We start from the raw sequence: 12,247 nt of genomic DNA, 5'->3' as shown, positions 1-12,247 counted from the left end.
CAGTTAATCAGACAGACTAAGTTCGTCAATTTTTAGACAAATACCTGGGGTGGATACAAAGTGGGGGAGAAAAAAAAGTTTGTGAAAAGTGCAAGACACACTTCCTGTTATTAATACATCCGTGTAGTTTTCCAAAGACATATCTAACCTAAAGTGACTTCGACAAAGCTAAAGGCGGTACAGCAGGTTTGGCTAATCTTACGTTAGCTAACTTGGCAAATAACTTCACTGGCTGTGCACACATACCATAGCGTAACGTAAATAGCGCCTTTGTTAGCAAGCAATCTGGTTAGCATCACACAGTAACTGAATCTTAAATGTTGCTAAGGCTAACACGGCTAGCAAGTTGATGAGATGACTGGTAAGTTAATGTTAGCACGTTGGCCAACTTGTACAATTAAGGGCTAGCTCGCTGGCCACCCACTTCATCCACACAACTATATGCTTTGACCGGGCTGTTTTACTTTCAACTCTCCCACTCAAGAGGAGCTAAAATGAAGGTTTTGAGCGTGCTCTTCAGCTGCGCTGTCAACCACGTAAAAACACTACAGACACCGAGGCTTCACATCCCGGCTGTGTTTGTCTGCTCTGCCTGCCGAGGCGACAGTTGAAACGCTGCCTTACCGAAGGAAAGTAACGCTGGTCGTCGTGTTGGGGTGTTGTCACGTAGCTACTCCTTTCGTTACCCAGGTTTGTTACGAGCCGAGGACAAAGCGAAGAACACCATTTTGCTAAGTTTAATGGGTAAAAAAATGAGTTTGAAATTGGCCGCTCGTCGCTGAGAAAGAACTTGGTTTAAAAAGGGAAGGGAAATCCAGAGAAAGACCACACGGCGGGGTGCTCTCAGACGAGCTCCAGCATCCTGACTGGCCGCTGCTCCAAGGGAAAAAACCCCACTACGAGTGTTTGCGCACAACACAAACCAAGCAAGACCTTACAGCCATTTGTCCAAGTATCTCATAGCAACAACGGGCGAATAATCAGCTGAAAATCTGCCCCATTCCGCCGTGTTTTTGGAAAAAGTTGCAGCATTCCCTCAAGAAACGTGCAGGCAGGCCAGTCGACAACCCTCTGCTCACATCGTGTCCCCGTCCACACACGGCGCTGCCACCCTCGCAAACAACAAACATCAACACAGGAGCAGAGCAGAGCCTCCCAGCCTGCTCCTCCCCCCCTGCAACTGTGGCTGAAGTCACTACTGAGGAGGTGCAAGGGGAGGACGGGCTGTTAAGGAGGTTCCCAAACCGTGGTTCACGGACCTCCAGGCGTCCGTTTTGGGGAGGGGGTTGTCGTGGGGAGGTCCCCATTTGCAGGGGCGTGTCCAGAGAGTGGCATGGGGGTGACACTGGAGTCCACTGTAGAAGTAGTTTGAGTACACTGCAAGTTAAGAACAGGTTCCTTTAGATTTAAGCCAAAAACTATGGTTATTGGCTTTTGTTCATTCTGAATAAACATAACCCCTCCAAACATTTACAAAAACCCTGATGTTCCCTTATTACCATAAAATGAGCATGAGTATTGTAGTTTATTTTGAGTGAATCCCACATAGACTGTGCTGTGTAGTAAATATTCAATAGTGCACCACCAGAGGTAATCCCCAAGAAATATATACTAAGCCTATATACAATAAAATATAGCTTTAAATAAAATAGAACTTTTCTGATGGGCAGGCAGGTTCATAGTCAGGGCCCAATCCCAAGGCCATGAGGTCACCATCTAGTTAACCCTCCTACTACTACTTGTGAAGAACTACAGTGCCCAGCTGTCTTTGGAAGTTAATATTAGTATAATTAAATAATCAAGACCCACTTTAGAAGTTTTATGTCTTCAATAGGAACAAATAGAAATGGAGCCACTGGGGGAAGTCAGAAAGATCATTCAAAGTTCATTTCATTTGAACAGACTGTAATAACAGACTTCAGTATGTGAAGATTAGAAATCCGTGCTTTGTTCAGTATACCACTTTCAGCATTTAAATAACTTACTGTACTGTACTTTTTAGTGCCAGGCAGGATATATCAGAGATTTTAGAAAAATTCGACAATTCCAGTCATAATTACAAGTTGGATGTTGAGGTGAATGCTAACTTGATATGACCTGAATGCATCACTGGAAACTTTTGTCCCAGTGGCCAACTGCGGTACTGCGATTCTCACCATATATAACCATGTCTGTAAAACTGTAAAACCGTTGGCCGCCTAAGACTTCAACATCACTCCATGTTATCTGTATCATAAATATTTGAATGACGAAGATTTAACATTTGTAAAATGTTCACATAACCAAGAAAAGCTGCTTCTCATACGTGTGTTGTAATGTCAGTTAAATGCCCATGGGACTAGTGGACAGGGCCAGGGAAAGAGACTTTATGTACAGGGAGCCGCATAAAATTACTGTAGAGACTGACAAAACAACCATTTTGACAGTAAATCATTAAATAAATGGGGGAACTATTAGTCATATTAGCTGTGTTTCTACTGAAAACAGACATTCAGCAATGTCGCCTCACACAGTACAGTTCACTGATGATGCAATTTCCTGTTCAGCCCAATTGGTACAGATGATTTCATCATCAGCCTACAGTTCCTCTGTCATCTGTCCTCCTCTTTTAACACCTACATTCTCACACACACACACACACACACACACACAAGCACACGGGCACATACACACACGCCTCCTCATGGAGCTCTGAAGTCACCCGAGCGGTTTAGCTCATTCACTCCCACAGCCGCACAATTATCCACTTTCTCTGAAAAGAAGTCTGGCTGCATTTCATGTTATGTGAGAGGACTTTAATTGTTCAGACTCAAACGTCACGTAAAGAGGGAAAACATTATTCTCACTGTACTTTAATGTCTTGCCAGTGCATTTAGGTAAGTAGGATGAAAGAATGAAGGCATATTGATTTTATCAGATTGGAAATGGAGCATCACCCATCTGACACACACACACACACACACACACACACACATACAAGCTACATTTCTTCATACACAGAGCGGGCTGATGATACAGCATTTCTAAGAAGGCAGTCATGTGCAGTACTGTACAAGCTGTCCCGGTTGAAGCTGTGTCATGCATCTGCAAACTGACAGAGAGCATGATCAGGCTGCCGCTGCTGCAGCTATGTGAAGCTATCAAGTGGCACATGTTTCATTTAATCTGTTGGAAAGCTGTGGATGTTTTCAATGGCTGCTAATGATCTGTAAGCCCCCCGGACTAATTCCTTAACTATGGGGCTTGTTAAGCAGCGCGATGACATATGGCTGAGGCCGCGTTTGTGTTGGGAAACGGGTGGACATGATAGGGCCTTTGAGTCCGGATCCAAGAACAACATGGGCCTGAATCACATCCTGCCAAGGCCTCATCCAGGCAATATTGTTTCATTTAGAAAGCTGGACAGGATGAAAGAATATAGCGAGATCAAAGCCTCATCAAGAGGCCAATGTGCTCAATGTGGCCACAATTATTGGTTTCAGCCTGACTTACTAAACACACAGTTCACACCACTGCTACCACACATATATTGTAACACATCACTGGGAAGGTCAGCGTAGTCTCTATTGTTTTTTACCCAAAACTCATTCATCTACCTACGTTTAGCAGTGAGAGGCATCAGGGCGGGGTACCCAGGGCAAGCAGTAGCCAATGAAGGACCCGGCTTCCTCTCAGCCACCACATCCATTCCGTCAGAGCTCGATGACTCAGCTTCTCAGAGGCACAGGAGTGTGGGAGGTTTTTCTCCTGTGGTTGGCTGCCTACGTGAAACGCATCCTCCATCACCAAAAAAGTACAGCAGCCCACTTTCCCTCCAAACTCTAAATGACAGGCCGAAATTGAAAACACTCAAGAGGTATGTGGGCTAAGTTACTGTTTATAATGCGCAGGTGCTTACATATAAAAACAATACAGCTACAGTTGAGATGCCAAGACGTACCTAACAGCGTATGAATCATCAGTCAGTCATCGCAGGGGCATTAGTTAGGAATCAATCAAACTGTCAACCACCTCTCAGGCACACTGTAATTAATTTTAAGGTGTCGGTGAGATTTTAATAAGATGAAAATGAGTGATGGTGCCTCTCTGCAGCCAAGCAGGCCAGCTAACAATCATTCTTTGAAACGCAGCCTGTGATGAGGCTGTTTATTGCCTGTGTTGTCAACCTCAGGAATGCTATTATTAATGGCAGGCTTAAAATAGGACTCGACATTATGCCCACATTTCCCCTGGCAAAGGAAGGGAGAGAGGAAGACGTCAAATTCCAGCTAAATCGGAAGTAACAATTCTGGGAAAAAGAAACTGAAGACTCCATTCAAAGACGAAATAAACATAAAGTGATGAAGAGAAACGGGTGCTATCACACTCAGAGTGACCCACAGTGACTGTGACCTCTGATAACTCGGATAATAAAATGGGATGTTAGCAGTTGCGTCCTTATTTCACACTTCTTCTTTTGAAGAAATTGACGCTAGAAAACGTACTCAAGTCAGAAGCAGTGTAGTAGACAGCAGCACAGAGAAGGTAGAGACTGCATCACGCACATGTTGGATTTTTATTGTGTTTATGTCTGACTTTAAGAGCATCTACTACCTGATGTCTGTGTTTACACTTGCAACAACTTGCATGCCGTCATTAAATGAGAGACCAGTGAGCCCAGGCAAACAGCCATCTGCACTGAGTTTAGATAAGAAAAATAAAAATGCACCTGGACTGGAGATGATGTTGTGCGATCCATTTATCATAAGAACATTATCTTTGATTTGATATGAGGAAAACTCTTAACAAAGAGATAGGTAGCATGGCCAGAATTTCTGAAATTGTGAATAATGCTGCAGCTATCAAAGGCTAAAAATAATCTGGTCGTGGGATTTCACCATGCAATTTTGAATCAAGCATAATAAAAAAAAGAATAATAGATTTAAGAGGATGCCTCTGGTTAACATTCTGAAATGATTAAATTCACTGAAGTGGATAAATAACAGGTGTTCCACTTGGGACAAACAAACACAAAAAACCCTTGAACAACACTACTCGACAACACAAAACTACATACAGAGAAAGTATGTTATAAAATATGTTAATATACCATTATATGCCATAACCAAAGATGAAAGAAAAAAATCAAAAATCATAAACAATTTTGTGACATCAGGTGTAATGAATGTACTCCAGGGACACAGTATGTACGTATGTTTTTTTCAATAGCTCCTACTGTAGCTCTTTCTTTAAAATCCAGATTTCTTCTTATTGACTTCAGTGATTTTCTTCCCATCTAGAGCGCAGGTGAGGTGTGAAGACGTGAGGAGTGAGGGGAACTGATCACTCTATGTGCAGAGAGCAGGGTGGAGAGATCACTGACCTCTTTCTTAACGACGAAACCAGGAAAATTCATGGTCTCATTTGGGGTCCCATGAGAACAGTAATGAAACTGTTGCAGTTAAGACGCAGACCACAGCACGAGCACATCGTGTATATAGAGGTATCATGTGACCTATAAATGGGTTAACCAATTCATATTTACATTCCTTTTGAAATCTGCCTTCCGTACTGTTCAGCATGTTCTTTATGCCTCTCTTCCTGTCACTCGCTCTATGTCTCACAGTGTGACTGAAGGGTGGAAATGCTGCCAAGTTTCACATTGCACACATGGTCATGGAGTTGCTGCAATAGCTCTTCTTTTTTGTCATATACATTAAAGGCTCCATCTTTATTAGCACATCAGATGTAAATGCAAAACAGTCTGTGGTAAACTGGGAAAGAGCTAGTATTATCATCTGCGTCGTTAATGTGTTCTAAAATATTCATTTCAAGAGTGTAATTCAGCAGTTTTGATCAACCCCTTAAAAATGAAGTGATGTATATGATATGTTAAAGTAACACAGCTGACCTGTTCGCGCCCCAGTGGTTATTAAAGATGAAATTCAAAACTGCGAGATTTCTGAAGTGACATCTGAAAAGCGGCCAGCTTTATCTTTAAGCTGAAGTATTTGCAGTCAAGTAAATATTATGATCAGATAGAAAACAGGATGATAAAAATCAGGTCCTCTCATCAAGTGTCCTCTAGACCCTTACATGTTGCAGGATTTCAGTGTACAATTGTAAAAAGCGAGGGATCGGTTGTGGCTGTGATCAAATTATTCTGAGTGAAATCAATAAAAGGCAGGTCATGTAAGCAGTTGATGTTTGTTTTATTGGCCTAAGATTGTCTGGACATAATGCAACGTCTCCGGTGCTTAACGATGTTCATCGTACATTTATTTGTGACATGTGCAGCACAGAGTATAAATGTGTATACTGAATAAAAGAGAGACATGGAGTCATACGAAAAAAGGCAAATTTTACATTGAGCTCTCAGGACATTTTGAAGGATCTTTTCAGACTTTTCTTTTAGAGCATTATCTAGATTCAAAAATATGCCCATTGACATGAATGGAGGACAGTAACAAACAGAAATGTGTTCAGGTTTCTTACGTAACCTCGCCTAGATATCCTCTCACCCTTGCACTTCCACGTTTGATTACCAAAGCGATTGTTTTGTCAGCTATAATACAATGCATACAGGAATTTTTACATTGAAACATCAGTTACATCTGCCATGTTCAAATATTTGACCCCATTAACAAAATATGTATAATAACAATAACAAATTTTACCAACAATAAAAGCATTTGTTATAATAGTCAGAAAGTCCCATCTCTTGCTATGCTTGATCGAGACTGAAAGAATCATGTGCGTCCATTGTACAACGGTTTATATACACAGTGATGAAAAAATACAGACATAACACAAGTGCTTAGGAAACACAAAGTTCATCTGTGAAAGTCGTTGAGGCTATGATTGATAAATTAGACACTTTTGACAGACGCGCTTCTCTCATGTTGATTGGCTGGTGCAATGCTGCCTCCTCATGGCCTAAAGCACACACTGCAGGTGTCTTTAAAGATTTTACATCTTCTGCATGTTCTCAAAATGGACAACTTTGCTCTAGTCCTATTGCACAATTTATCTTCCAGCGATGGAGACATACATTATACATTTCATTTTAAAAAGTCAGTGTTTTTTTTCCCCCACAACTGTTGGCAAAAAAGTTCAAACTACTGTACAGTGTCACATTTTAAATAAATACTCTCCATTAACAAAATGTTGATGAGTATATTAGCATTTATAAAACTGAAAAACATCTCAACGACTCGTCGACTCAAAAGGAACCACATAATTCAGCACCAACGTCTGGTGGCAGCTTTGGCTGAAAAAGTAAACAAACCAAAAACAAATGCCAAACAAAAATATTAAATGTAGCAATCCAACACCAGCAGGTATTAAATATTTGTATTAAAATGAGCTTTCAAATCCCAAACCCACTTTTTTAACAGGGCCCAGAAGCTATACATATATAGATATTTTGTTTATGTGGATACTTCTTTTAAAAAAACAAACATTTTCTGTCATTTTGATAAATAAAAATAGAAAACCACAGAAATATCTTGTCCACCTTAGGGTCTGTCGCGCAAGTCCTGCCTCTCCTCCTGTCATAATTTCCCTAAGTGAAAGAGAACTTGGCAAACAATGGCCACCACTCCTGTGCTGAGAACAGAGGAAATGGAGATGTCTAATAATCTGCTTTCGTACAGCACAAACTCTGTCTTGTTCTCCTCCACTTTAGCCATGGCCAACAGGCCTTTAGCAGCTCTGCACATCATGTTTATGCTCGGCGGGTCCATAGGGGGATGCCCCATGTGCAGTAAGCTGTGAGGGTTCTGCTGGTATTGCGCCATGCTAACGCCATCCTCCAAGAAACCTACCAAATTACCCACGCTGCCCTTCTGCATGGCTATGGCACGTGCCGCTGTGGGGTCCCCTTGTGCCAGATGGGAGAGGACGGCCACGGCCATCTCTCTGTACACCTGCGCCTTCCTCTGACCCACGTAACGGACCAAGACAGTGAAGAGTTTCTCCTGCCGGCTGAAAGGTGGCGTAGCTAGCAGGAGGTCGACGTTGCCGTCCTGGATGCTCAGCTTGCAGAGGCACTCCAGGACCAGCCTCTGAGGCGTGAGCTGGGAGTGGGGCGCTGCTGATGGGAAGGGGTCCTGGGCTTCAGCTGAGGGGCACACCATCCAGTGGAGAAGGCCATCCAGGATGGGGAGGCAGATAGTGTCTGAATAGGTGGAGAGATCCAGCTGGCCGGAGATGTTAGCCAGTGTGACCATGGCGTTCTCCCTGAGCAGACTCAGACACTCCCACCACCACTCCTCTTTGCTACTCGACAGCCCCCGCTCCTGTTGTTCATCTCTCTGGTAGCTAGGGGACGACCTGTTCCTCTCCGGGTGTTGGTGGCGCAGCAGGAGCAGCCTGCCCAGAAGAAGAACCAGGGCCGGGTGGCGCGACATGTCCGAGTCGTTCCCCGGGATGAAGGACAGGCTCCGGACGATGTTGGAGACACAGAGGCACCGCTTGGACAACGAGTCCTGCCAGGGGGAGGTTGTGGAGAGTGGAGCCTCGTCCAGGCATCGCGGCTCGTCCTCCAGCAAGGTGATGTGGTCCTGCTCCCCGTCCTGGGTGCACCCTGAAGGGGTAAGGATGGCAAGGAGCGTGCAGGGTGGGCGTAAGAGAGGGCGTCGACCCGAGCACACAAAACATCATCAATAGTGGCAGTGATGTGTTTCAGTGGTTGTTTCTTCCCATCCTCCATCTTGTTCTCCTGTTTGTCTTCTTTCCCTTTCTTCTCGTCCGCCCTGTCAGGTGGCGAGTCATGGGGTTCAAAGTGTGTCTGAATGTGTGCGGTGGAGTCACCTCCACCAGCCTGCCAGTGTAGCAGCCCACTGGTGAATTCAGTGACGTAACCTAAGTGCTCTGTCATGTCCTCAATCAGGTCCTCTTTGTGGACGATCTTGATTGGGAGCTTGTCGTACTTGCTGGCTTGTTTAGGTTTAGGCTCTAGCTCTGCAACTGGCTGCTCCATAGACTCCTTTTTACTCTCTGCTCCTTTTTCACTCTCTTCTTCTTCCTCTTTCTCCTCTTTCTCTCTGTCCTCTTTATTTTTGTCCTCCTTCTTTCCGCTCGCCTCGGACTGCTCCTTCTCACCGTTCACCACAGCTGACTCTGGCTCTGCAGTGACGGGTGGAGCCTCCTCCGTGACGACTACTGCTCGTTCCACTTGCGTCTCGACTGCCGGGGCTGACTCTGACTCCGGCTGGACATCAGAGTCGTTTTCCTGGTCGGGGATGGGTTCTTCTTTCTGATTAGCAGGATCTAGACAGCTTTTATGAGCTACAGTCCCCACCTCAAACTCCTCCAGGATGCCAAAGATCTCGATCAGACAACGGCGGAAGTACTCCACGATGAGCTCGAGGAATCCAGGCAACTGGTCAGACAAAATAAAAATATCATCAGTGTCAGAGATTTTTTTACAATTCTAATCACCTTTTTTTCATATAATCATAATATCTTGAATACTTTGGGCTACAGAATGACACACACTGTACATCATGCTGTCACAGTATGCTTCAGTGAGTTAAATGAATCTCTTCTGTCAGTCAGCAGTGAGCTGTAGTCATCAAATTGGTTTTACCTGGGAGAGGTTAAAGGAGGCCACAGTGCTGTCATCGTACAGCAGGATGTTGATAGTGTCTAGAGCCCATGTGCTCTCTGCCAGCAGGCCAGACTTCAGAGACATCATGACACGCCAGGCCTCAGGCGTTCCTGGGATTAAAACAGTGAGATTTTTTGGAATCAGGAAACAAAAAAAGATGATCAGACAGAGTAGATGATTGTAATTCATTTTGTAAAATCTACTTCATGCTGTGTTAGTTCTACCTGAAAATTAGCCATAGAGCTAAGGCAGGGTAAAAATGTGCTTTGTAGACAATGAAAATACTGTAAATCCATGAACTTTCATGTAAATGCACAACTTGAAACACATCTTCCAAGACAACCCCCGCCCCCCCAGCCGTGTTCAAAATGTTGAAATAATGGGACTCCATCTTACCAGTGTCCTTGGAGGTAAGCTTGCGTCGAGGCTTGAGGATGGGCATGGTGGCCTCGATTGATCCTGGTGGGTAGTTGAGGTCCCTCCTCAGGTTGGGAGGAAACTGAGGCAGGGATCCACTGCCCTGTGAGCCCATCATGGCCATCCCAGGCTTAGGCATCTTCATGGGTGACATGAACGGTATTTTGCTGGGCGACATCCGTGAGTCCAAGGAGCGCTGGAAGGCCCCTGGGCTGGGTGCTCTGGGCAGGTGGTTGGCCATGGACGGGGAGTTAGAATAAGACGACGGCTGGCGTGAAGACAGGGGTGGAATGCCGCCTGATGATGACATGTAAGGAGACTGACGGTGCCACTGCTCCTGCCCGGGCCGCCCGTCCATGTCATCTCTACCGATCGAGACGTAAGGCGGCATCTGAGATGGCGGCCCCTGTCGGTTGGGGTAGGGATAGCCAAGGTCTGTTCTAGATGGCCACATGTTGGGTCCGTCGGCAGCGTGGTTGGGAGTGGGCCCCCCACCCATCATACTGTGCTGGCTCTGTCCTGAGGGGGCCATACGGTCGCGGGGGTAGGGGTAGGGGAACTGTCCCTGTATGGCTCTGTGTTCAGGGCCTGAGTACCCACCACCGTAGTGGTTGTACATGTCTGGCTGCTGGTTGCTGTACTGCATGGCATACATGTCACTCTCGTGTCTCTTGGGTGGGGGGCCATACATACCATCCATGGGCCGTTTGTAGCCCTGGTGAAGCAAAGGTGGAGATAGCAATGTTTTTCTTAGTAATTTTACTGTCACAGAAATAGAAGGTTTAAATAGATATTGTAGTTGAATATCTAGCTATGATTATAGTATATTATCTATATGCAAAATTGTCTGGATTTATATTTATATGTATATATGTTTCTGAACAGATGACACTCCCCTTTTCCGAGACAATAATACTAAATAGGAAACAAAGTGTCTAACCATAGCATGTAGGCACATTGTCATATATACATGAAGTCACAGTGAACACTGTAAACCTGTTGTATTTCCATCTTACCGTTAGTGATAAACTGTGCTGAGTACATACAGAGTTGTCTCTCACCTGCTGCTGTGGGTACATCCCAGATGGATGCATCCCATACGGCATGCCTGGATACTGCTGACTGTAGCCATCGTGTCTGATATAGAGGAGAGGAGGGAGAGGAGATTATATCACACTCTGATTTAAAAAAAAAAAGGTCAGCAAAACTACAGACATAAAGACATTTAATTTAACATTTTTTGTATGTAATGTATTCTGCAAACACACACACACACACAGGTGCTGACCTCTGCTGTGAAGGGTATCTGCTGGGAGAGTACATGCTGCCATCACTGTTGGAAGGCCCCAGGTTGTTCTGACTCCCAGGGGGACCCATGCTCCCCTCCATCCCCATCACATGGTCTGGTCTGAGGACCAAACAACAGTTAAATCCTCATGCTACTGACCATACGCCATTGATATACTGTAGGTACATTAAATAAAAATACTACAGTAGGGCCTCAGAGCACCTGTTAGAATTATGCCAAAGCAATGATAGGTTACTACAGGTTAACCACCCTCCTCTGGTGGCTTGTGTACCAACCTCCTGTCATAGCCCGGCCCGTACGGATACTGTGACCTCTGGCTCATGCTCAGGGCAGATGGGGGTCGACCATACATGTCCTGCATACCACCACCTGGCATCTGGCCTGGCATGTAGGGATCAGCTCCTGCCACTGTGGGGGAAGGCAAATGCAAAGGCAAACAAAATAGATAAGGAAACATGTACTTTAACAGGTATTCACAAGCTCAAAACATCAGTCCAACTATGACTGTCCTGGAAACATGAAACAGAGGCTTAAATGTGCTCCTTTAATTGCCTGAATCATGTCTTCACTTAACCAGCAGGTGGCAGCATTCCTCTATGAATATTCACCATGTTCCGTGATTAAACCTATTGTTCTGAAGCTGTAACTGTTGTTATGCAGCTAACATCCAGCATATTATTCATTCAGACTCCATTCTCTTCAGCCTTCAGAGGAGCCGCCATCCTTTCTAAAACTCCTGTTTGTTCTGAAAACTAAACCACATGAGTTGGTCAAAACAGGTGCTTCTCAGCGGGGTGGAAAGGATGAAAGGTTGGAAACGAGAAGGATGAAAAGGATGAATAAAGTTAGGATGAGACGAAGGCTAAGCTACACGAACATCAGACGAGCTGGTGTGTTTTCGATAAAGGGGTATGTGGTGTAACAAACAG

At 44.7% G+C, this 12,247-nt stretch overlaps 2 protein-coding genes across 2 annotated transcripts in view; both read right to left on the bottom strand.

Annotated features, from left to right (window-relative positions):
- LOC108898044 (palmitoyltransferase ZDHHC14-like) overlaps positions 1-1,266 on the bottom strand; it is a 44,621-nt gene extending 43,355 nt beyond the window's left edge. The window contains 1 exon segment of the mRNA XM_018697885.2: positions 625-1,266. The gene's annotated coding sequence lies outside the window, so the exon portion shown is untranslated.
- A 4,901-nt stretch (positions 1,267-6,167) lies between these two features.
- Positions 6,168-12,247, bottom strand: part of LOC108898039 (AT-rich interactive domain-containing protein 1B-like) — a 168,646-nt gene continuing 162,566 nt past the window's right edge. The window contains 8 exon segments of the mRNA XM_051078138.1: positions 6,168-8,555; positions 8,557-8,577; positions 8,579-9,364; positions 9,572-9,702; positions 9,989-10,724; positions 11,071-11,146; positions 11,298-11,417; positions 11,594-11,726. Of these exon segments, the coding sequence (XP_050934095.1) occupies positions 7,533-8,555; positions 8,557-8,577; positions 8,579-9,364; positions 9,572-9,702; positions 9,989-10,724; positions 11,071-11,146; positions 11,298-11,417; positions 11,594-11,726 (3,026 nt within the window). The 3' untranslated portion in view covers positions 6,168-7,532.

The sequence above is a fragment of the Lates calcarifer genome, linkage group LG19 (genome assembly GCF_001640805.2).
Source record: "Lates calcarifer isolate ASB-BC8 linkage group LG19, TLL_Latcal_v3, whole genome shotgun sequence".
Lineage (NCBI taxonomy): Eukaryota > Metazoa > Chordata > Actinopteri > Centropomidae > Lates > Lates calcarifer.
This window is presented reverse-complemented; position numbering and strand designations above follow the sequence as displayed.